The sequence below is a fragment of the Pararge aegeria genome, chromosome 24, assembly GCF_905163445.1.
Source record: "Pararge aegeria chromosome 24, ilParAegt1.1, whole genome shotgun sequence".
NCBI lineage: Eukaryota > Metazoa > Arthropoda > Insecta > Lepidoptera > Nymphalidae > Pararge > Pararge aegeria.
In genome coordinates, this window is record NC_053203.1 from 3506357 (window position 1) to 3534050 (window position 27694).

At 35.5% G+C, this 27694-nt stretch overlaps 1 protein-coding gene across 6 annotated transcripts in view; it reads right to left on the reverse strand.

Annotated features, from left to right (window-relative positions):
• The window catches only part of LOC120634529 (zinc finger protein 628-like), a 154962-nt gene that overhangs the window by 36919 nt on the left and 90349 nt on the right, over window positions 1–27694 (reverse strand). For all 6 annotated transcript variants that reach the window (XM_039905205.1, XM_039905208.1, XM_039905206.1 and 3 more), the window contains one exon: window positions 13413–13644. In XM_039905205.1, the coding sequence (XP_039761139.1) occupies window positions 13413–13644 (232 nt within the window). The remainder of the gene's footprint in view (window positions 1–13412; window positions 13645–27694) is intronic.

Genomic DNA, 27694 nt, shown 5'->3' on the forward strand with positions numbered 1-27694 from the left:
AAGAACGGTTAAAGATACTTTCTTGAATAGATTTTTTTATACTTAAAAGCGATTTTTATTTATTCATTTTAAAATTGAAGAGAAAAATCATTGTTTTTCTTATTGATAACAAAGTTACATTAAAAACACAGTTCGTGTTTGGAAGGTCCACTAAAATAATTCATTTTTATGAATACTTTTCATAATAACCTATTTTTTTAAATATATATAAGAAGAATGTTTATAGCTAATGTAACAAAATGGTATTAGGAATTGCCTAATCGGTAAAATCTAAACACAATGTCAATACCTAAACCATTAACCAACAACTGGTTAAACAGAAAACGCTCCTTTGTGCATTTGATACCCGGCGTTTTGCATTAAAATAAATTAATAACATCCAGTTAATACTAAATCCCATCTAATTAGCCTACAACAAAATCGAACATAGACCACTGCAGCTATTATCATTTATTCTGCAATTCGATATAGCTTAGTTTAATTTAAAGGAAATGCATTAGCCTGTGGCCGCAAAATGCGGTTCCCACACACAGAATATTTCGCGAGGGGATTTCTATCTTCATTTTAATATTTAGTGAAATATTACAAGAGTTTCCGCGGGCAGCGTACCGTGGAATATGACTGCGAGTTATATGAACATTTTTGTCCATTAAATTGGTGGTGTGCGCCACTGGGCTAACAAGATGGCGACGCGTCCTTTTACATTATGTTTTGAAAGAGAACTATATTATGACTGAATATATAAAGCAGTTTCCAGCCTCAATGCGCAATTTAAGCCGTCAGTTTGTCATAGTATCTAATGTACCTTACTATAATAAAGATGTCTTGCATGTTAGGAAAATGTTTCTGAGTTTTAAAACAAACCCGCTAACGGAGCAACACGGTGGGTCAAATCTAATTCCCTATTATAAGAGAGTCGATGCTAATATATGTGATGTTGCTTGGAAAAATTTAGCTCTGCTTTCATCTATAACAAGAGTAAATATTAATGTTAAATTGCAAATTGATGATGTTGGAAAAGAGCATTTGCTGGGTTTCTCGCCGGCTTCTTTACGGTGCAGTCTACCTTTCAAACCTCTGATCGAGTCACTATTAACAGACTTAATGTTTCAAAAGTGCTTGTGAAGGTTACTTGAAATAAATGAATTTTGAATAGGCTTTTTTTTATTCTATTACAAGTTAGTCCTTGACTGCAATCTCAACTGGTTGAAGTGGTGATGCAGCCTAAGATGGTAGCGGGCTAACCTGTTAGGGAGTATGGTAGTCATACGCCTAATAGGTTTCTCGCTCATCGCTCTGGAACACTAAATCGTTTAGCGGCACGTCTTTGTCGGTAGTGTGGTAAACAGCCACGGCCAAAGCCTCCAATTAGACAAAACCGGCTGATTATGAGATCAAACCTTGGACTTTCAAACAAGCAAAATATTCTTTAGTAACAACGTCCATATTCCATTCCCATTTAATTGTATGAAAACTGAATTTCCATGAAAACAATAGATAAGCTACTACAGCAAAACATGAAACAGATATACCAACTACGTATATTCTGTATACACTAATCTCCAACAAAGTACTAAGTACGCACACACACCAACTTACAACCATATACCTACGTGTATGTGACCGTACACGCAAAACTACATCGCGCGAAAACGAACTTTGTCACATTTAAATAGGGTGTAAAATTGTTTGAATCCGCGAGTCAACATCATCACAGCGCAATGATTGTATTGATTTCCCCCGCACGGGAGATGAACCCCTATATAATTGATAGTTGACACGACACCCCTAAATGCACAGCGAAGTTTCGAATGACTGTGTAAATATTAACGACGTACCTATAGGCGTGAAAAAAATGCATCCAGTGCAGAATTTGCCAGCTAGGTTGGTTGCACCACCTTTGGTTCGTGCTAGATAAAGTACGTAAATAAAAATTGCATCCAGTGCGAAATTTTGCGAGCTAGGTTTGTTGCACCACCTTTTATTTTGGTTCGTGCTACATAAAGTACTCAAATTGGTTCCGAATACCTTTTTTTTTTTCCAAAATCTATAAGTGATGACACAGCGGAAGTTAAAAGGTGTTTTCTCAGAAAATGCCTGCCTTTATAGATACTTTTATTTACTCATATAATAGGTAAATTATATATCTTTGTTTAAAACGTCATACACTCGTACAAAACAATTATGTATTACATTATCTTTATCAGTTATCATTTACTATGTTCGAAAACTTAGCTTAGTGGGTAAGGCTTCGCATTTCCTTAGTTGGAGACCAAGTTCGAGCCCAAGCACGCACTGCTAACTTTTCGGAGCTATGTGCGTTTTATGCATTTAACTTTCACCTGCTATAAGAATTTGAACATGGGGCTGATAAAAAAGCTCAGTCACTAAGCGGGAAATGGAGAGAGTCATGTATATCTACATGTTGAAATAAATTCAGTAATGAAGATATCGACATAGCTCAGAGTTGTGTCAGTGAAATAAAAAAAAGTGTGAGGATACCTGATGAGAACGCTCCATAAAATCGCTACTAATAGACAAGGCCGCCTTTTGTATTCTACTTCTTTCTTTATTTTTCTGTTTTTATTATATTTTGAAAATATTATCGTGGTATGTAGGTACTTATCTGTAGGTACTTACTTGTTGTTGTTTATCGGCAATGGTCAAAATCGGTCATACTAAAAGGAAGTTCGAAGTCTACTATCATAAGTATCATTGCTCTTCACTAGGTTGCCATTATGAATATACAAAGTCAAACTAAAACAACTACTAGCAAATGTTGAATTTTAAACGTGAAATAAACTTTCCCCTAGAAAATTATAAAACTCCGACAACCTTTAGGTAAATCACCTCGCAAAAGAATCAAAAGTGATATCAGAAAATGTTAATAAAAAAACTTTGCAACACTCTCAAAAGGGATGAAACTCTGGAAATTAGTAAAATACTTTCCACTCGGACAGCGAGTCTTTGTTGGCTGCTTCTTGCTTTTAGGGTTCCCTTTGTGTAACATAAAAACCGTGATTATATTATAGAGAGTTGTTGGCAAATGGTCGTGCTTTGCGTCTCGGCCGCTAGCTGGATCGCGGATGTGTTCGGACGTGCGGATGCGATGTTTTCGTTTCGATGGTATGGCTACTCAGGGGACAGGTTGGAACACCATGGGGCTAGTTGATAGTGAAAATAACCTAGTCCAATACTAATAGAGCTTTTAGTGACAGAGACAATTACTTACTTCTTCCACTAAGAAGCATGGTTATGTACCGGTCTAATAAGCGTGGTTGCCAGTATTACATAATATTTAAAGGAGTATATAGTGAGTTAAAGGCATATAAAAGTGAGTCTAGAAGAATACATTGAGGGCTAAACGAGCAAACGTAAGCAAGCAAAGTGGTACCGCAAATTACGAACCCAATTCCTCGTTTAATACCAACAACTTTTTAAATATATTAAGGACCTAATGAGCATTTACGAAAATACAGGAAGATAATCCTTAACAGATAACAGCAAACAATTCGCAATTTAAACTATAACTTTTAAAATTACAAGTAATTATGAGAGACAGAGGTAGAGGTTCTTAAGTTATAGTTTTTAATTACCGTATAGTTTATTGTTTTTAGATTTATTTAATAACGCCATCAAATTTTTAAATAATTACTTTTAATTACGTTTAAACTTATTATTTTTTAACTGAAGATTTTAACGCCGTGATTATTTGCTTGAAAGTGCTGGTCACATATAAAACTGATCGGTTTTAATTAAAAGGTTAATTAATATACAATTTTTATTTAAGAATAATGAAGAAGAAATAAATAATAAAGTATACAATTGGAATTCAACCCCGTATTTATTTTCGTATCAACAGAAGGCTTCAGATCTGTTGTTGAGATGTTTTTGCGTAGGCAGCAATTTAGATTGCATCCGTTATATTTCTCCTATAGTAGGTATTATTGTACTAATTAGGTTTTTTTGTTATTTACCTAAGTTACTTAAGGAATGATGCGGCTGGCATATGGATAAAAGTCCCAAATAAATAAAGATTAAAAAAAAACCCGCATTTATTTCTCCGACTCGCGCTTGGCTGTAAGGTCTCAGCCCGTCTTCGTTAATATCAAGTTTTCGCGCCTCCAAGCGTAAGATCTCAAAGAAACTTGCCAGTTCACCTGAGTTTTATTTTTTATCTTGACCCGTCAAAGAGAAATTGTACTTTTACACTTTATCTATTGACTAGTATTCCAATTTTTGGCTTTAAGCAGGTGGATCTGAGAACACGGAAACACTGTACGAGTAGGTATCGGATTTTATGGTGCTAACTTGAAAAAACGGCGTTCAGTGCTTTTGTGATTAGAGCTTTAAGAAAAATGTACAAGGTTGAATGAATTTGCGTCAGTGATGATGGAGAGAGGAGAAGCGCTGATAGCCCAGTGGGTAGGAGCTCGACTTCAATTTCTAGTGGCCGAGTTCGAATCCCTGCACACACTTCAAACTTTTCAAAGTTATGGGCGTTTTAAGTAATTAAAACATCACTTGCTTTAACGTAGAAGGAAAACATCGCCAGGGAACCTGCATGCTTGAGAGTTTTCCAAAAGGTTTTCAAAGGTGTGTGGAGTCCGCCAATTTGCACTGGACCAGCGTGGTGGACTACGGCCTTAACCCCTTCTCACTGTGGAAGAAGACCTGTGCCTCGCAGTGGGCCGACAATGGGTTTAGGTGAAGACGAATGATCATTTTATTCTTAAGTAGTGTTATTACAAGAAGTTTGTCTTCCCAATATTTCTGTATGGCGCAGAAACATGGACAGTGCGCTTGAAAGACCGTCGCAGAATCGATGCACTAGAAATGTGGTGCTGGCGGCGACTGTTGCGGATCCCTTGGACAGGTTTTCGGACTAACGTGTCGATCCTGGAGGAATTAAAAGTCAAAGAGAGGTTATCGTCGACTGTGCAGATACGAATCCTCAAGTTCTTTGGACACATAACTAGGAATAAGCACTCCATGGACCGACATGTTGTCCAGGTGAAAGTGGAAGGCAAACGTTCGCGTGGTCAATCACCCACGCGTTGGACAGACATAATTAAAGCTACAACACAAACCTCCATAGTCCAATGTTCCAGAAACGCTGAAGATCGTAACAAGTGGAGGCGCATCGCGGGGGCTGCTGTAGCCAAAGAAAATGTACCATCGTCAACCACGACCACTCTGTCAGGAGTGAACGACTAAGGAGGAGTTACTATAACTGGGCTCTGATTTCCTATGACATTGAAAATGTACAAGAAATAAGTATTATCAAAATTTTGACACATATACATTTCAACATCGTTCTCAACCTTTATAGAACCCCATTGTGGGGCATAAGTGTGCTCTCCGAGGTTTGCCTTGGTATGGAAAACCAATTTTATAAATCACCGGTTTGGTATTAAATAAGTCCCTGACCCACGCATCGAACGATTCAGAGTCGAACATGTTAAAGATTTTAAAAAGGCAGCCGTTTTCATAGTATTATATTATGTTTATAGCTACTTACAGTTACGACGAGAATGTAAAAAAGTATGGTATGTTTAAATCAGATTGACATTATGTTAAGATATAATTTTATGTTCCCGTAAAGTCCCCCAAACCGCATAGAAACAGTACGGTGGGTTTGAAATGATGAGATGTTTGTAAACTCGGTCGTGGGATTAGTATTGATAAATAAATAAAAAAAATTAGTTTATTTAGTTTCTTATATAATCGTAAGTGATACATGTAGTGACCTCCTAGTAAGTATCAAAATACCTGTGTCAGCAGGCGTCACTCTTCCATAGTAAAGACAAGAGATAAATATATAAATATATAAAAAGATAGATAAAATAATGTACAATATTGTCTTGTTTTTCTTTACGCAATCTATTTTTAGAGCGGCCTGATGTTTTTTCCCCACTGGCCCATTGTCATGCAAAACTCAAGCCATCGCCGGAAAAGTGCCACCTATTTGAGTTTTTCAATCCCCCCAATCTTTTGTTCCGATGCGAGAAAGTTGTAAGAATCATTACATTTGTAAGGTTTTTGTAACTTTCGCAACGTTTCTTTAGGTCCTATTTATATTTATTAGTAATTTTATTTGTTAACATTATCGAGTTCAAATTTTGTTTTAGGAATACGGCCTGTATTTATTTATACAACGTGAAACAGAATTACGAAATAATATTGAAGAATGCATCAGTATATTTTATAAGGAATCACCACGTAGGAATATGAAATTAAAAGAAGCATATTTATTTTTCCATACAATCGAAGTCAACATTCTAAGTGTTTACTTATGAAAACCGAATAGAAAATAAAAGATCGACACGCGCATAGTACCTCCCTACGCTACGCGACGCGTACCTAATAAAGTGACCGTAGTGACATGATTAAAATTTTGCATGTAATGTTAGAGCCGTATCTGATTTCTTTCAGTAAAAACTATGGCTTTCATAACTATTAGATTTCCAGTTTCACAAATAAGTCAAAAACAGTACATAATGTACCTCTTCCTGTGAAGTATTATTTCGATTTTCATTTACACCTTGTATAAGAATTAAAATGGTTACCATTCGGTAAGATATTGTTAAAACAAAAGCCATTTAAAAAAAAACTACGCATAATTTTCGTCCTAGTTTTTTATTAGTGTATCTAATCTTCTTCTCACCACTTTGCCTAACATCAGTGTTAGAGGTCTATTATAGAGATATGTGTGCTTATTCCTATCTCTTTGTGCATCACTAAGATTTGCTTTGCTACCACCGCTTATTTGCTATCACCCGCTTTTATACTCGCTATACAAAGGTCATAAAATATTTAAAGTGACGTAATACCGACTTAATTACAAATGCCTCCTGATAGTTAGTTACGTTTTTCATCGAACGCTCCGCGCTATAAAACCCCGTAATTTTCTTTTCATTAGACGGAAAATGGAAGTTTATGTCAGTATAGATAATTGCCGATAATTTGTACTAATGCAAAGAGAAATCGGTTTTTAAATACGAAATAATTTTGATAATTCTCAACTTTGTTTATGAAAAATAACCCTTTATTTAAAAAGGCCTATCACGGTCACGTTCTGGGTTTATATTTATAGAGCATAGACCCAACAAACTCAACGGGTTGGTGGGCTTTAACAGTTATTATCGCATGGATCAACTTGCTCTCCGAGCCACGCTCAATTTTCATAATGCAAATTCCAATAATTTAATAAAAAAACTCTTTGACTTTGACTTTAGTTTGAACGGTTAGGGAGTCAAAGTCAAAGGTATTTTAATTCAAGTAGATGTTCAAAAGATGGCACTTTGACATTACAAAACACATGTGTAATTATGTAATGGATATGTTGCTACGAGGGTTTCAAACTCACCCTGGTCTATGAAAAAGCCCACAAAAAACTTAGCCGAGTGTTCTTTTATCATCAACCACAATAGAATGAGTAGAGTTGAGGTCGTAGTCCTCCAGCGCTAGCCAATTGCGGCTTGGTAGACTCCAAACACCTTTAAGTACGTTATGGAGAACTCTCAGGCAAGCAGGTTTCCTAACAATGTTTTCCGTCACCGCTGAAGCAAGTGATATTTTTAATTCCTTAAATTTAAAACGCATATTACTCCGAAAGGTTAGTGCGTGCGGTGAATTGAACCTATCACCCCAAAAGGGAGGCCAAAGCTTTAACCATTAGGATATCCCTGCCGAATGTAATATACTATTTTGTAGTTACTTTCTTTAGTGTAAATTTAGTGTCAACATATACAGAATCAGCCTGCTGGTGTAATAAGAAGTCCATAAAAAAACTCAGAAAAGTGTTCTTTCTTCATATCTACCCATTACCGATCCACTACAGGGCACGGGTCTCCTCCCAGAATGAGAAGGGTTTAGGCCGTAGTCCACCACGCCAGCCCACTAAGGATTGGTGGACACCACACTGCTTTGAGAACATTATGGAGAAATCTCAGGCGTGGATTACCTCACGATGTTTTTCCTTCACCGTTGAAGTATGTGATATTTTAATTGCCTTATGTAACTTAGAAAAGTCAGAGGTGCGTGCTAGGATTCGGACTCGGCTCCGGGAAAGTAAATCCGGAGTCCTAACCACTGTGATATCACCACTTCTAAGCTAATACTTCTAGAACCCCTCTCTATGCATCGCTTAAAAAAAATAGACCAGACTTGTCTATGTTCCCACGCATTTTTTTTCTACAATAGTCGCTAACTGTCAGAATGGACGTATGCTGTAATTAAATATTTATTCACGGCTGCAATGATTGTCGGCTGGTAGGTGTCGTAATTAGTTTTTTAATTGCGCTAATTACTATGCAGTGTCCACACACGACAGGCGGACAAGTGCGACTTTGAGTTAAATAGAGTGTAAAATTGCCTTTATGTCAACGTGTACTTTGACATTATTGCGTAGAAATTGTATTGCAGTCACCGAGTTATCTGTGAAATGAAGGATAGAAACCGCTTAAAGCCTAATGAAATAAATTCACTAGCTAAAGTAAGGGTAGCTTGTGTTATGGGTACTAAGATGACTGATGATTTTTTTTATGAATAGTATACATAAATACTTATCATCATCACAACAACCCTTTACTGGGTCACTACAGAGCACGGGTCCGAACTCCCACAATGAAAAGGGGTAAGGCATCAGTTCACCACGCTCGCTCAGTGCGGAATGCGGATTGGTGGACTCCACACACCTTCGAGAACATTATGTAGAACTCTCAGGCATGCAGGTTTCCTCACGATATTTTCCTTCTCCGTTGAAGCGAGTGATATTTTAGTTACTTAAAACGCATATAACTTAGAGTTAGAGGTGTGATTCGAACTCCCCCCGAAAGTAACGTCAAGCTCGTACCCAATGAGCTAACACCGCTTCTGCACTTATAAAATACAGATAAACACAAAGACAATGAAAAACTGTCATGTTTATCACACAAACATTTTCCAGTTGTGGGAATCGAACCCACAGCCTTAGTCAAAGAAAGTAGGTTCTAATTAATATACGCACAGAATTCGGACGATATACAATTTTTGACTGAACTCTCTCTCTAAACATTGAATTCCTTATTTTTATATCGCTTCTGTCTAAATTTCATAAATCCTTTCTATTTTAATCGATTATTCGTAGTTTTTATTGTTATAAACTTTGGAATTTATTTAGTGAGTTTGTACACAACATCCGTTACGAACGTCTTAATACAAAGTTATGTTCGCTGATAAATAAACTTTCTGTGTAACCTACAAAACCAATAAATATTTGCAAATATTTACCTCATAACATTACGCCTTTACAATCTATGCAAAGCAATAAATCAGGTACGTAAAAAACAGCTCAATCAAACAAATATCCTAATGAAATAAAAACCTCCATCACTATGTATCAATTATCACTCAATAAATGTTCGCAAAAACATACAGGCTTGCATAAAAAGGAATAAATTCAAAAACAAGTTCGACAAAAAAATTAACTAATCCAATTATAATGCGCGTACGAATCATCCGGCGCCCCGCCCATTGGCTAGTTCAGAAATGGAAAAACACGTGAATTTTTTTCTAAACGTAGAATGTACGTTGCGTAACCGAGCGCTGCGATTGGCCGTCCGTTCGGCCAGAGGCAACCATTGGTCACATTTTTTTTCCCGCTTTTCACGTATACGGCCGGCGTGATTTTTTCCGCGGAAACTCCGACCAATGGAACGAACGTAGTTTTAATTATAAAAGTTGTTCTAGCGGATTGTTTTTGCGCCGGTCTCGTATATGGCAGTATAAGTAGTGGTCGTTGCATGCGAGCGTCGGTATAGGTATTTTAAACGTAGAATTTCAATTGTGCGACGTTGTTTTTCATGTTAAACGCATTGAAAGGTACCTACTTCTTGTTTATCTCTTCGTTGGTATTCATTTTTAATTGTTTGATTGCAATAACCCCTTTTTTTGTGGCATACAAGGAAAATTTGCGACTTGATAACTTTACTATCCAGTTAAGGAAAGTATTCTTTACACACCTAAAAATATACAATTTTTTTTTCTAAGGGAAGTTTGGCGTTCTTATAATGCAGTTATTGCAACTTTAAACTGGTTGCGTAATCGAACTATGAAAGTCCTAGGTATTTTTATTTTTATTTTTATATTCAATTGTTTTTTCCTAATTTAGTAAATAGTAGGTAAGCAGTAACTAGAGAAGAAATCGGATCTTTCAAATGATTGTTACCACCTAAATGAGAACTTTTCAACTGAATAAATTATAGAACTCACTTTAATTTTGAGAACAATAACATAAAATATAAATACCATTGAAAAAGTTAGACAGTACAATGATATTTATGGGAAGATGTTATTTAAGTCAATGAAGACTGGCGTATATTTTTGCCAGTAAAAAAGTACCAGGCATCCAGAAATGGTTAGAAGGAGAGGGATGGGAAATTGCAAAGAAGACTTGGTCAATACCAAGTGGGTCACATGTTATATAGTATTGGAAGAGCTATTTGTGACACAGCCCGTCCTGAGATGTACTACCACCATTTTCTGCCGCCCAGCCGCATTGCTGTTCCGGTTTGAAGGGTCTAGGCACATGAGGCTTAACACCGACTTTAGGCTAATGGACATAGGCCGGTACTTTGCAGGACGTGTTTCTCGCATGCCTACCGTGCCTACTCATCATTCGATTGTTGTGGACTACGGCCTACACCTCCCTTATTCGGAGTTCTATGCCCTCAAGTGGTCTGTTAATGAGTTCGTAATGATGACGATGATCTGCTACTTCAGCCAATTAAAACTAGAAATTCCTACTTGAGATCTAGAAGTATGCCCAGTAAGCGATAAAGCCGCATTAGTAGATACGAATTTGAAATTGAATAATGATGGAACTTTGATCATTTGTTTCACATCAATAATATTGTTTATCCAAACAATATTATGCTAATCGTTGTATGTATGCAATGTGTTTGCGAATGCAAGTTAAAACGCGCTGCAGCTAGTGCAAATAAACAAATTTAATAAAACGTGAACGCATATATCACGGCATACGGGATGTGTCTTCCAGAATTCCAAATTTAAACTCGCCGGCCATTATAAAACAGATTGCATCGCGGGCTATTTCGCGCGCAAAAATACTTATACTAAATCACAGACTATACATAACATAGACTTGATATTGCATAATCTTAAACTGCTTTTGACTTCGATTACTTGAAAATGAAATAATGATGGTATACCTAGTTATAGAAATTGATAATTTTTTAATTTCCTTACTTTTACTAATGTTTTAACCTACATTTGGAGGTAACCGACATCCTGTCCGTTCCGAAAAATAATTAATATGCGTTTTAAATTATTTATTTTTTAAATCTAAGATGGAATTTTAAAGAATTAAAAAAAAGTTCAGTGTGTTATTATTACTCTTGAAAAATATTATTCGTTTCTTTATGGTTACGTCATGTTCTAATCGTTTTGTTTATGCTTAGTCTATGTAAAATTAAATGCTTATTATGTGCAAAGGAAATTGGTAAAGTGCTTATTACCTATAAGCACTTTTAACTTAAGTTGGCCAAAGATACTTCACGCGATCAAAACTTTGATTCATAAAGGAATCACGATTAAAATTATGGAAACATCTGAAATATAAAGTGGTTTTTCGAAACCATTTAATAAAATCACTTGTGCAACAATCTAATATACTAAGTTGAAGTGACAATTTTTCATAGATGAAATTGGCTTCATTTCAAACAGCACACGATATAAACACGAAGTATGCTGTTAAAGAGCAAATGCTGATTGTTTTTCCGAAATAGAATCACTCGTGCAGATTCGATGTTTCAAAAGTGTTTAGATACTGCAAAGCATTTCAAAGACCTATTTTTCTGGGTCTCAAGTAAGAGTTTAATAATGTAAGCTTCATATTACCCAACAAGTGGAAAGTTTTTACGACAGTTGCTTTTGTAAACGTTGTGACGTTATGTGAAAAATCAATTTTATGAGCTACTTTTCTTACCGAAATCATTTCGGTATTAAGTTAATGAAAGTAACAAAAAAGGGCCTTTTTTTAATTTTTTTTGTGTATTTTTAATGCATTCCTGATCGATCGTGGTTGACTGGGTGATGAATCTGTGAAGGACGGTTCTTTAAGATGCTACATTATTTGATGTACGCATCAAAAGTGCCACCTATGGGCCTACTTGAATAAAGATATTTTTGACTTTGACTTTGATAATTATTTGCTCTATACTGACGAATCTTTAATAACGTTAAAATTATTAAAAGAAATATTGAGCATATGTTTAAAAATAGTAGAGTTTCATAAGTAAAATTAATATTATATTTTGGTTATTAATTCTATTATAATAATGATGGCGTAGGCATTACGGTATAAGACAGCGTCATGCCGTTTTTAGTGATGGCAGTGCCGATTTTACAGAGACATTATGAAAAATAAATCAATGACCTACATATCTTTGCCGGTGCCAAGCTGATGTCAGTCGGTGGGTGGATAGTATTATAAATAATCTGTAAGTAAAATAAGTCAGCCACTGTCGCTCTTTAGCTATTTCAGTCTAAAAATCGATTATACGTTTATAATAGAACCTTTTAAGAATTGCGAAGTTAATAGTGAGTAACGGTTGTTCTTACTTACACATAGTCTTACACTTAGTAACACCTAATCTAAGGATATTCTTCTATCTATTGGATGTTTTTGACGGCCGATTGGCGCAGTGGGCAGCGACCCTGTTTTCTGAGTCCAAGGCCGTGGTTTCGATTCCCACAACTGGACAATATTTTTGTGATGAACATGAATGTTTTTCAGTGTCTGGGTGTTTATCTATATATTATAAGTATTTATGTATATTATTCATAAAAAATAATTCCTCAGTTATCTTAGTACCTACACATACCACAATCTACGCTTACATTGGAACTGAAAGATGGCGATGTGTGTAGTGTCGTATGTTTATTTATTTATATTTATTTTATTTCTAGGAATACGTTTTTATACGACAGTGTAAATAATTGTTTATTTCTTTTTTTACCTATGTTCAACTCAACCACTTGTACTTGACGAAGTTTGGCTCATATATGGCTCGCTTATCTTCAATATTATAATCGACATACCTGCTTCAACGGTGGAGGAAAACATCGTAAGGAAACCTGCATGGCTGAGAGTGTCTCCTTAATATTTTCAAAGCATGTGGAGCTGGAGCACTGGGCCAGCGTGGTGACTACGACAGTAACCGCTTCTCATTGTGGAAGGGGACCCGTGCCCAGTTGTGGGCCGTTAATGGGTTGATATAATAATTAACAGTTAAAGCTCGTACAACATGCATTGGAGGTTTATATCCGTTGGATGGTTATTAGGCACTGCCGAAGCCTCTAACCGGAATCAGGCGTATGAAGATAGTTAAAGAAAAAAAGCAACTGACCTGTATGCAGCCTTGTGTGCTGTTGGACATGGCTGAGCTGTTTGAACCGTCTGTCGCAGTACGAACACTTGTAAGGCTTCTCCCCCGTGTGGACGCGGATGTGCTGGACAAGCTGGTGGTTGGAGCTGAAGGACTTCAAGCACTGCTGGCACTGGTGAGGCTTCACCTCGCCTCCTAGACCCCGTTGGAGCTCCCGCGCGTGCATTTGCATTGCGTTCTTGTGCATGAAGATCTGTTGATCGAAGGTTTGGATGATTTTCTTTTGTAGTTACAGGAATTTTCCATCAACAAATCTATAGGGTATATGGATAGGTTTCTTATACCTAAGAGATTTGTTGACGGATGCTTTCGATGATTTTCTTTTACACTTTTCAAAGTAGGTTTTTATATCTACATGGAAGGCTTAGGGGATCTTCTTCTGTATTCACAGGAAGGATTCCTCTAACTAACAGATTTGTTGATGAAAAATTCTGTTGGTTCACGGGGGTTTTTAAAACAGCATGGTTTGATAATGGTGACTGTCTTTTGAATTGTTCATAGAGCATCTTGAATCGCCGATTCGTTGATGAAGGATTGGGTGATTTTCTTTTGAATTAAATAGTTAACATCCAACTTGGCTTTTATATTCTTCTTTTGATTCCAGCTGACATCCATCTCTTTAAATAGGCTAAAACCTCCCACTAGACAAACTGATAGACTGGCATAGCCTTAAAGCAGTTGTCTGAAGTAGGGGTGTCATAAACCTCCTGTTTATTCTTCCACCTTAGATTGCATAATGGTAGAAAATACCAATGTCAAATGGTAACTTGTCAAGATCTTAAAATAGGGTTTCTCTTTATTCTGTACGTTCAATTAGGTACAGTTTTGAAAACAATAATTTCATGATATTACATTTTGGAAGGCTTAATCAAAAAGTTCATCATAAAAAAGTTATATATTAACATAGAATTTGCTAATTTATATAATATGGGTACTCGCGATACTTTTTTTATTAATATACTAGCCGTATCCCGCCCGCTTCGCTAGGCGAATTGAAAAAGGAAATAAATTACATTTTATGTTTCATTTTTATTTTATTTTTTTCATATTTTTATTATTCTCCTTTTTTTTATTTTTGTATGAACATAAATAGGCCCCGCGGATAGAACTGTAAGCATCGATATTGTTTATTAGACTTACTCAAATTCCAAATTCCATCGATTTAGCCTGTATCTTTCATCCAGGTGATTTTTCTCACTAATATTCATTGTAACTTTCAATGTGCAATCATTATAACATTTCCGTGCCTTTCTTCCAAAAATTAATAATAATTGACATGAAGAAAAAAATTTGAAATGATCATTGAAAGTTTAAGTTAAAGTCATTGCAAGTCTCATATGTGAAGTTGAAATCTGTCTAGGTTCAAGTGCGCCGAATTTTCTGTTAACTAAAATTTTCTCCGTGACATCAATTTTTTATAGAAAATTAATTGTGCATGTTTTTTATGAATTCTATTGGAATAAGTAACTAAATTTATTTTCCACATCTCATGTGCTTGGAAAATGCATTCATTTTAATCTGTTACATTTCCGCGATCCCGCAATAAAAGAATTCGTCGGTTATGTAGTCTGCAAAAGTAAAATGAATGTAAAATTCTTAGTCCCTTGATTGGATAGCTACATGTAAAGTTAAGTTTTTGAAACCTCTCAATGACTTTTTCTCCGCTGCCAAAAAGACGATTGTTGTAAGGAAATACACGAATATCCCTACATACACGAAGATCCCCACCAAATTTGGAGTCTGTAGAAGTTACAGGTTAGAAATAAAAATTTTAGATTTTAACACCCACCCCCGCAATTCCTGTCGGAAGTATACTTTATTGAAATCCATTTTGAGATGTTCTTTATGTGAATAATAAAAGATTCCTACCATATTTAGAATTTTTAGAAGCTATATTTCGAAACTGAAATTTTTTATTGTTAACACCCACCCCCGCGAACCTTATTGGAGGTGATTCATTGTAAAATCCGCTCGAAGATCATTTTTCTGAATTCTTCGATTATCATCGAAATTTTTAACTTTTTATCGGGCTTTTTTAAAATTTTCTTACATACAAAACTTTCTCCTGACAATTCTGAAGATAAAAAAAAAGCCCAATTGGTCCAGCCGTTCTCCACTACCGTGAGTAGATTCTTAGCTGAATGTAAAAAACCATAATCCGTTTAATACACTCTGTTGAAATCCATGAAAACAAAAGAATCAAGAGAAAATGCTTATCTTTTGTTTTTATTAGCGGGATAAATGTTCATAAAAGTAAAACAGCAATAAAAAAATGAAGGAATGTTGGAATTCAAAAAATAGATAGCCATAAACCATCTAGGAAAAATTTCGCATCGAATGGTGGTAGTTTCATGTCGATACGATCAGTGGTTTAGGCGTGATTGAGCCTCAAACGAAGACCATTTTCATTATATATATATAGATGAAGGTCCATTTGGATCTGCACCAACAGGCACCTACTTGACGTTTCAAAAGAGCCTGCATTTACTTAAAAGAAAAGTAGTTAATTAATTCAATTCATATATTCATAAAGTATATTACAGAAGAAAGGAAAGAAACGGTATTTAAGCGAAACCTGAAACATTGGCTTACTCAAAACTAGCTGTGTCCCGCGACTTTGTCTGCGTTTGTTTTTTGATGTGGCATTAAATGTAGTTCTAAAAAAAAATTAAGTATATGCTTCTGTCCGCTGAGGAGTTCTGTCCTCTATCTCCAACCACAGTTTGGGCAAAATTAAACACATATTATAACCTCTATAGTACAAAAGTCAAATATTTAAATCGGTTATAATTTGTCGGAGTTATGGTGTAAAATCGTCAAACACTCATCCCTCTCCCAAAGGAACTGAGCTTATTATCGGGATAAAAAGTATCCTATATTACTTCTAACACTTCCAAGAATATGTGTACAAAGTTTCATGAGGAAGCGTAACAAACAAACTTACATTGACATTTATAATATTAGTAGGGATAGGGATTGTTTTTATGACGTCGACGACCTTTTTAAATAAGATGCTAAGACCTCAATTACATGATATCTTAATTATTAATTATCAATTATTAATAATAGTTGGCAAATTCTAACATTTTGATTTTTTTTTTTTTTTTCTTCAGTTCTAAGTTGACATATTTTAATATTTAAATCAATTGTAATAATAATTTTAATTTGGATATAAAATTTAAATTAAGTAAAGAAATAAAAATAATTACGACAAATTTTATTGCAATGCCCCGGCGCGGCGGGGCGTCATGTCTCTGATGTATGTGCATGTAGCAATTTATAACCAAATAAACAATAAACAATATAGACATAGGTACTTCCCCTACGGGGATCGAACCCGCGATTCCCGTTATGAGACTACAGCGCATACCACTGAGCCATGCAGGTCGTCTAAAATAATTTGAAAAATGCTGAAAAATAAATACCTAATGTTTCTGATCGATAAAAAAGCAATTGTTTGAATTGTAAAGCGCGTATCACACTTCTATCGGTCACACGACGCCTCCGTGTGTAGACACCATTAGGGCGCGGGTGTAAAGTTTCGCGCAAGGCCTCCTATAATTTCGCCATGGCAAAGAAATTACTTTCCCGCCGTAAGTCAGATAAGGCGGAATTATAGGGACTTAAAATTATTTATAGCATCGCGGCCACTCGCGTAAGTATATTTTGTATTTGATATGCGGTTTCGGTGTTGGATACGCCGTTACTATTTAATAAGATGCTTTGATATGTTTGGGTAGATGACGCACATTACTTTGTTCGAATTGATAAATTCAAGCCCTTACTTTTAGTAACGGTCTTGGTGCAGTTTTCTAGGCTACACAAAATTGCAAATTCATTCAAGGGCTATTGTATATTATTTTATAACAAATTACCAAATGAAATCTTTGAGATGTCTCTCAATAAGTTCAAAGTTTATATAAAACGTAAGCTTACAGAAAAATACTATTATAATATTAAGGATTACTTAAACGATAAAAAAGCTTGGGTGTGAATTGCTCTAGCTTCATAGCTAAATATAAATTTACTGTGAGATAATGATAAAAAAAAAAAAAATTACCCCGCTAAGTTTGTTGTGGGCTCTTCTTAGACCAGGGCGCGTTTTGAACCCGCGTTTGGAAGCTTTAGGTTTAAGTTGGCGAACGAAGTTATCACCATCCCCTTACGATATGTAAACATATATGTATGAACGCTTCGCCTGCGATAGGCCTACATGAATATAGAAATTTTAAATTTGAAAATTTTGAATTTGAAGCTAAGCGATATCTAAGTTATAGCCTTATCATTAAAATCCATGACCTAGTATTTTAAGTCCATCTAATACATATAGCACGTTCGTTCATCACCATATCGTCTTCTTAAGCTTTATCAATAGCCGAATTGCACATAAATGTACAGAACTTGTGTAGAGGGTACATTGCCGAAGATCTGTTTGGTGTGGGAATAAGGATTGAAGAAATTATAAATGCAACCATACAGATTCTTCTGCTTCTCGCGGAGTATAGCAAATCAGGCTTTTCATAATACATAAATGCACATAACTTAGAAAAGTTAAAAGTGCGTGCTGGGTTCGAACTCGGCCTTCAAGAAAGAGAAGTCGCATTTATAACCACTAGGCTATCACTGCACATTGTCACACAAGCAGTGACAGCCCAGTGGCTAGGACTTCGACTTCACTTTCATGAGGACGAGTTCGAATACCAGCACGCACCTCTAACTTTTCTAAGTTATGTGCGTTTCAAGCAATATATCATTGACTTATTTTTTATTTATTTTATTTATTACTTTTGTACCATAAATTGTGATTGTGAACATAAGATATATGAAGTGTACAAAGATAAAATATCACCTGCTTCAACGGTGGAGGAAAACATCGTGAGGAAACCTACATATCTGAATGTTCTCAAAGGTGAGTGAAGTCCACCAATCCGCACTGGGCCAGCATGGTGGACAACGGCTTTAACCCCTTCTCATTGTGGGAGGAGACCCGCGCACTGTAGTGGGACGGTAATGGGTTGATATGATGACACGGCTTATAGTCGTTAAACCTTAATATCACATTTCATGGTTTTGCGTTCAAAGTTAACAGGAACTCTATACAAACTTTCATTCCCCTTTAAATCACTTAGGGCTGGATTTTTTTCGACGTCCGCTTACGTTTTTAAATTATACGTTTCTGTCTTTAGCGGTTTAACCTGTGCGTTATGTGGCAGTTAGTCACGTTAGCTGTAGTATAAATAAAGAAAACAACATGTTTATAGGAAAAGGATTCTTCGTATTTCAAGGTTACTAATATAAGTAACTGAGTATGAATATAGGTTAAATAAAATCAAAATACACTTTATTGTACACCAAATACAAAGAATTAGAACAAAAGAAAAAAAGAAAAGGTACAATAGGCGGCCTTATCGCTTAAAAGCGATCTCTACCAGGCAGAAGTTAGTTTGATAAAAACCACCCTACTGTAGACTGTTCCAAATTATTTTCGAAAATTGATATTAACTGTTTATTTCGCTTATTATATATGTTTTATTTTATGTGTAAAATAGAATATTTTATTGATATTTATTGATGACTTATTTTTTTTACTTAATTCAAAATGTAATATCTCTTCTGGCTTGTATTGTTTATTCATTTTTACTTCTTAAGTGTTCTCTATCTACGCGCTGTTATCAAAACCCTGTCCACATTACAAAAGATTAGACTGGTAGAAAATGCCTCCAGGAAATATGTTACCTATGTAGGTACATATTACTCTTTAATTAATACTCTTAATAAAGTATTAAAACAAACAAACGAACTCTTGGGTTTGTCGGTGAATTTTTGTAATCGAATTTCATAATATTTATCGTAAGAAAATTCTATTCAATAATAAGTTTATGGAATACTGGAGACAGGCTACATAATTTCAAAATCGTCATTATCATCTCAGAGTGCGAAGGGTTCAGGCCGTAGCCCACCACCCTGGCCAACTGCAGATTAGTAGACTTCAGAGGTTTAAGAGAACATTATGGAGAACTCGCAGCCATGCAGGTTTCCTCACGATGTTTTACTTCACCGTTAACGCAAGTTATATTTGATAGCATAAAATATCTCAGTTCATCAAAATATCATTATCTAATTTGATTTTTCAGCTTCCACTCCTTAATTACTAATAAAATTTTCCATGCACGCTTGCAGGGGGTATAGATTATAGCATCTGTAACTCTCTCAGGAAGAGGTCTTCCTGAGAGGTGATTGACACGCAGTCTTCGACCAGGGTATGCATAAAGCAGGAACCTCACATACGAGTTATATAAAATAATTTGGGTAGCGAGCTTTTATGCATGTATGAAGTGCACGCCACTGTTGACACGAATTGAAAAAATCTATAAAGGCCAAGCGCAGCAAAAGATATAGTAAAATAAAATAATTACAAAAGAATAAATTTATTATTTCTGAAATTCCGAACGGACAAAGTCGTGAGCATGAGTTAGTCAATAGATAAATGATAATAAAATAACGTTATCGCCGCAATCAAATACAATACTCAGATAAAATTACCTGCACACTTTATAAGTGTACAAATTAATTACATAAAATAACAATAATTGTCGTTACGGAACGCAATCAGTAAAATCTCAGTTATATATTACTTAGGTATATTTATCGAAAACCTTACTTCTATGCGATTTCGAAGAAACGACTTTAGACACGCAAGCGTACAAAGTAGGCCAACAAAATGTATACACGAAGAATTTACTTTATTGCTATTTGATAAATTAACTTCACCTCAATCCCGTAATATGTTACCTATTCTATTATTCTCCGTGCTTGTAGCAACGTTTCCGAGCCGTTAGTAAAATCTTACTCACTAAATAATATTTCAATTATTTATAGCGTATAAAAGCTCATTCGAAAAGACCAAAATTATTTGCCAAATTTTAAATAGCCTGATAAAATATTGACTCTAGTCGAGATAGTTAAGAGAAAATCCTCGCTTATATTTTTAGTAATAAATTTTTTGAGCACATAAATAAGGCTCAGAAAAAAAAACTCCAAAAATGTAGCTCAGCAAAACTATTTTGTTATCCAATATTACATTTTAAATAACATGATTAATACGACAAAAATACTTTATAATAATAAATAGAGAAATATAAGATATTGGAAAATACCATAAAAGCGACAATTTAATAATCTTTTTTATGTTTACTTATAAAAGTTTTAGTTAGTGCTAGTTATTGGTAAATAGCGATAGAAAGTTATAAAATAGAGCCAAATTAATCACCTGTGATAAAAACGCTGCATTTTGATATTTACTGTAGTCCCACAGGTCACAAGACATTTCATTGCGAAAAAATGCGTGCATGCTTTATGGATGCTTCTAAATATAATAAAATATTTGTTTCATTTAGCACTGAATAAGGAAAACCGTACCTAAACGTTTAATATATTATGATTTTATATAAAATATTTTTAAAATATAATATAGAATATAGAAGTTATCATTTCCTGTAATAAGCACGTTTATTTTTAATAAGACAACAGGAAAAAAGACGATTTATAAGTATTTGTACACTTTTTGACCTCGAAGTCCCAGTTTCATAAAATGTTTTCAAAACGAAACCTTGAAGAGACACTGAATTCCAAAAGGGATGCTTAGTCATTACTATTAGTTCATGTAGCAGAAATTGTATACCTACCTAGATATTTTTTAACGGAGAGTTATTGTACCTAAACATACCCCTCATTGGTATCTACGCGACATCGTACGGCTCGTCTTTGTCGGTAGGGTGGTAACTAGCTACGGCCGAAGCCTCCAATAATAATGTACAAACAGATATGCAATGAAACGTTAGTAGAAAATGGATTTGAAAGATGTTCGCTTTTTGTGCACGACGGTGTAGCCCTTTCACGCGTGTTAGAAAGTAGAACTAGACGTTTTGATCACGCAACGAAGAAATTGCAAAGAATTTATGCTTTTGATACACTGTGGTGGGGTCTAAGGTTCCATTCCCGGAAGAAATGAGATATTGTCGGATTTATGTAATGTGGCCTATCGGCTTTATCGCTTCTAGCACATTATCTGTAAGATTGACCTCTTTGGCCCAACTGGAAGCTAAGGTTTTGGTTCTCAGTTAAGTTTACATTCAGTTAATTTATTCAAACGATTTCTTTCTTTTGGCTATTTTCGTGTTTCTTTGATGGGGTTCCCGGCTATTTCTCCGCCAGCAGAAGTTTTTTTTTTTAAGTAATGTAAATATCAGTAAAACCCCAAAAAATCATTCTAAAAGATCGTCCTTTTAACTAAGTCTGTGCCAAAAATCAAGTCTATAGGTAGCTCAGTTATGGCGTGAAGCAAGGACAAACAAACAGACTAATTTTCGCATTTATAAAATTCTAGTAAGGATTATCACATTAACGATATCTATTACGACTGACGTGTGTAGGTTTCTGGTTGTGGCATCATAGCTCCCGATCGGATGAACCGATCTTGATTTAGTTTTTTTTTACAAGGTGAATTAATCAGTAGGTAGGGCTCTTAGCTATGTTTGATGAAAATCGGTCCAAGAGTGCCGCCGCCACAAAATTACATTACATACATTTTTTTCACAACTCCCTCAATATGGATATCAAATAAAAAAGCTTGGCTAAGAAAATATAAAACACTATGAAAAATTTCAATTCCAAGATGGCCTCTACCACAAAATGGCGTACTTATTACATTTGTTTTTTCACAACTCCATTAATACGGGTAAGTATCAAATGAAGGGGCTTTACTAGTAGATTAATGAACAATATATTGGAAGTTTACCTTTATAAGAGTTTTTAGCTATCATACTTTGTATAGGTAAATATATTCTTATACTCCTTGGTTTTTAGAACTCCCTACAAAAGACTTTTTTTTAAATTTTTATTAGAATATGATTACTTTTATAATAGTTTTAGCTATTATACTTTGTAAAGGTAAATATATTCTAATAAAAAAATTAAAACTCACTGCAAAAGACCCATGTCCAGCAGTGAACTTCAATCGGTTGAAACGATGATGAGGTGTAGGTAAGTCATTAAAAATCGCGCATACAAAAAAGATATCTTTTTCGAACGTGTCTCGACAAGACTCTACGTTGGTAATTAACGCCATAAAAAATTGAAGGCGTAAGAAGCGGCCATGAAAAATGCACGAAACATAATTTTTCCCTAAATTGTTCCGGCGGACGAGCATTAAAAGGATCTATTAAGAAAAATGACTTCAACCCTTCTGAGGCTCGCGTTTTTAATGACATTTTTTCTGGAAGCTTTTATAAACGTAAATCCGCAGTCTATTCGTTTATAGACAATTACACTTTTAAATAGCTTCCGAAAGATAAGGTTTTCTGTTCAGGTCAAAAATGTATTTTATATTCCAGCAATAAACATTTTTATTTAAATTTCACAACGCAGATGCGATTGAAAAGAGAGAAAGTTATCTTTTTAATCTCACCTGCTGGTAAGGATAACTTGTTAGGGAGTATGGTAGTCATACCCCTAATTCGTTTCTACGCGACATCGCACCGGAACACTAAATCGCTTAGATGCAAGCCTTTGTCGGTATGGTGGTAGCCACCAGACCAGACCAGAGAAAATTCAGAAATTATAAATTTCCAAATTGCCCCTTGCCCCAATCGAACCCTGGATATTAATGCAAACGAACAACGCGGACAATTGCTAGTTTTATTATAAAGAAAGGCTTTGGCACGTACGGTACATCATCATATCAACCCATTTCTAGCCCACTACAGGCCACGGGTCTACGCCCGCAATGTAAGGTTTAAGGCCGTAGTCCACCACGCTGTCCCGGTGCGGATTGCGCTATAGTGCGTTTAATGCGCACAAACATACGATGAGCTATAGCGGCCATTAGCAACAGTAAGCGACTAGGTACTGGCGTGAAGTCATGATAACTAATTAATTTTAAATTCTCTCGTTTGTTTACTTGACCACAAAAGTGAATCATACCTATAAATTGATGTGCTAACTGTAAGTTAGCTAATATTGTATTAAAAGAAGTCAAAGAGATTTACTTAAGAAGAGCGGCTATAGGGTTAATTTTTATGTTTATATTTGTCAACCTTTCCTGGCTTCCTGATGAGCGCTGCGAATTTAAGTAGATGGTCCCCGGGTTATTTTTAAATTAATTATTTCTGAATTTTCTCTGGTCTGGTTAGGTGGGAGGCTTTGGCCGTGGCTAGTTACCACCCAACCGACAAAGACGTGCTGCTAAGCGATTTAGTGTTCCCGTGCGATGTCGTGTTGAAACTGATTAGGGGGTAAGACTATCATAATCCCTAACAGGAAAGCCCGCTACCATCTTAAACTGCATCGTCACTTACCACCAGGCGGGATTGTAGTCAGGGGCTAACTTGTGGTGAAATAAAATAAAATAAATAATGTTACGTTATAATGCATCATCTAAATACATTGTTGCGTAGTCCTATTTTCTAGGGATTTCCAATTGCCATGGTTTGTGCATCATTATGATGTAGGTACTTAGTGTTAACTGACAATGTGATTTGGGGATAGCCAGAACAGTCCTTTATTTTGGTTGCCGATTTATCTTAGATCAGGTTGCGATTGGAACTCTCGTATTTTTGGTTTTCAGTTAATAAGTATAACGAATTATCAACATCATCACACTATACTGGACAATAATGTGCGTACAAAAAGTGTCTACTTGACTTATTTGAATAAACCTTTAGAAATTGACCTTCTAATATAGACCTGTGCAATAGGATATTCATTGGGATGATAATTCAAATGCGTTTATTTTTCTTTGTCTTAAAAGCTGAGTTAAAGAGAGCACAATAGAAGAGGCTATTTGTCAATTAAATCTTTTTTTGAATCCTATCTGTTACTCGTGTAATGTTTCTATGCCTTCTATATACTACAAATTATTCGATGATTTATACTGGAACACACAATTTTTTCCTCGTGGTTAATTTAAAATATTATTCGTTTTACCTAGTGTTTCCAATGCTACGCAAAACCGCAAAAAGAAACACTGGTTGGATTAGCAGTGTTTGGCAGTGTTTGGCTGTACCAGTGGGGATCATAGCTTCGATTTTCGGTTGGATAACGCGTGTCTAGAGGTAATTATAATATCATATTGTTTTTTTTTTATATAAATGTTTTATAGTTGTCATATTTAATACTGGATTTTGCCCGTTTATTCGCTCACGTGAAGTTCAATTTTAAATTTCTGTTAGTTTTTACTATAAAGCTTAAAAAAATGTCTTGTTGCAAATACAAAATGTGAACGTAAATTACTTAGAAAATCAAACACTTTTATATAAATTTTCATCCCCTATTTGATGCCTATATTAGGAGAAAGAATTTTTAAAATTTGTGAAACACTTATTTCACTTATAAATCAAAGTTTCATGGATGTTATTTGAAAAAAAAATATTATAAATGTAGGATTTTATACAAAATTTCATCCCCCATTTAACCCTCTTAGGGTTGGAATTTTCTAAAAGCCTCTCTTAGCGGATGCCTACGTTGTAATAACTATCTGTGTGCAAAATTTCAGCCCGATCCGTCACGTGGTTAGAGCTGTGCGTTGATGGATTAGTTAGTCAGTCACCTTTACTTTATTTATATATATATATATATATATATATATATATAGAATATATGACCTGCCTCGTTGATCTAGTGGTCATATCAGTTTTGTAGGTTATTACTGTGCTTTTCTAACGAGAAACTTCTGATTTGCCCAAATATTAGCGTTTTCTATTCCCGTGCCACGGAGATCACGCTAAATATGGCTATCATCACTAACGTGTTATAATTTTTGTTAAAAGCACACCAATTCACTTTAAAGTAGCGTGGTGGGTAAAAACTCCAAATTTATCTCTCCTATGGGACGGCAGACCTAAGCCCAGCGTCTCAAGTTACAATAATAAGCTAAAGATACCTACGTTAAACTGAAAGCAAAAACGCATCTTAAACTTCGCAAAAGCTGGCGATAAACACCGCATTAAAAAAGTGTTACGTTTATAAATAAAAGTAAGCCGTTAAATAAAAAGAATTGAGTCAAGTTCAGAAAAATGCGTTCAGTGTCAGCGGTACATGCCTGCGCTAAAAATATAACATAAGAGTGTGCTCCGCGAAGCGCTTACGAGGTTTAAACAATACGTAGGTGACATATATATATCTTTTGTAAAAAAAAAATGTTTTGTTCCACTACAAGTTAACCCTTGACTGCAATCTCACCAAGCAAGTGGTGATGCAGTCTAAGATGGTAGCGGGCCAACCTGTTAAGGTGTGGTAGTCATACCCCTAATCGGTTTCTAATCGGACCACTAACTCGCTTAGCTACACGTCTTTGTCGGTAGGGTGGTAACTTGTCACGGCCAAAGCCTCCAACGAGACAGAAATATTTGAAATAGACCGTGCTGGATCGGAAATCAGTGAAAATAATCTGGCATAAAACTCAGTCGCTTCTCTATAGTTTATAGGAATAGGCGCTAGATAAATTCGTCCCGATTTCTGGAATGTAGGCTATGATGTGCGAAAGGGACAGACTCAGTCTGGTCAGATGGCTGTTAAGATAACACAATCTCGGTTCTACGCCCACGTGATTGTGTACTTCCTACTGCCCTATTGTAATACCAACTTAGCACACACGCGTTCCGATTTACAATCTATTTGTGTCCTTATTTTTAGGCACAGAAAGCTGGTTTTAGAATGAGTAGTAGTTTGAGTTGTGACGTTATTATCTACGTAATTATCTTGGTATTCAAAAGAATTATACAAGTCTGTTTAGGTAGTTACGATATTTTAATTGGTCAATGGTATTGGGTATTGATGACTGAGTGGAAGTTTTCTTGTATGTTAAGTCTTGCTGTTACAGTACTTGAAAAACAAACATTTTAATGCTTATTTTATGAAATTGTAGCCAGTGTTATTTTATTTACTTACATTAAAAACACACTTAGGTACCTAACCCTAAAAAGTTTTTACCCGGATTGGTGAAAACTTTTTAGGTGAAGTTATGTGAAGTCTTCACACACATGTTGAGAACATTATGGAGTAGTGTCAGGCATGCAGGTTTCCCCATGATGTTTTCCTTCACCGTTTAAAGAAAGTGATAAATAATTGTTTGAATACAAAAACGCACATAACTACGGTGCGTGCTGGGGATCGAATTTTGTCCCCCCAAAAGGAAATCCGAACCCCTAAGGCTATCACCGCTTCACTACTACTGCGTACGTTAGGCACCTACGTATATTAGCTCGCTAAACGTACGTAATAACTTAAATTACCGCATTGAATTACATGTAATACTTACGATGTATGAATAAAAAGTACAATAAACTGCCGACACTGACCTATGTCAATAAACGGGCCAACTTATGTGTGTGACCAAGTAGATATTCTCCGCTCAGTTGTGTGTGTGTGCCTCGTATTACACGAGTGTTTTTATTTTGATAACTGTTTAGCGAACATTTTTGTCTCCTATTACAAAGATAAGCGGCGTAGTGAGTAAGGCTATGGCTTTAATTTCGTGGAAACCGAGTTCGAGCCCCGGCACTTACCACTGACGTTTAGGAGTTATGTGCGTTTAATTATTTTTTAATTTAAGTAAACGAAGCAGTAATTAAAGAGTAGATATCACTAGATTTAATGGGGAAGAAAAATATTGCGAGGAAACCTGCATGAGTGAGTGTTCTCCATAAAGGGGCGCGAGTGAGATTTTTTTCACAGCTGTGCTGTGAAGACTTCATACAAATTTTTTTTTAGAGAAACCTCTACTATTGATACTGAAGTAAAAATACAGTAAATTGCCCTTCTATGTAGTTTAAGCTGAATGATGTTAGTGAGCCCAGAAGTCAAGAAATACACAATTATAAACAATACCTATAAACACCAATTGGACCCCTGGTGAGTCTATGCACTTAATCCCTCTATTTCACACGAGACCTATGCCCAGCTGTGGGATTAAAATAGGATGAGGATATCGAAGTCCTAAGGATATAAAGCTTTCCTGCGCGCCATGAAACAACGTGTCTTGTCTCAAACACTTTATATGTACAGTGACCACGCATTCAGATAACCTCATTTCTTTCGAGATAGCACACACATGCGTCGCACGTGTCGTAAGACTTGACGCACACTAAGGTAGGTGTACAGTGGCCATGTATGTAGGTTATTATGGAATTTCTCGTTTATTATAAATTCTGGATGATGACTAGATGAAGGGACGACCTCCGAAAAGT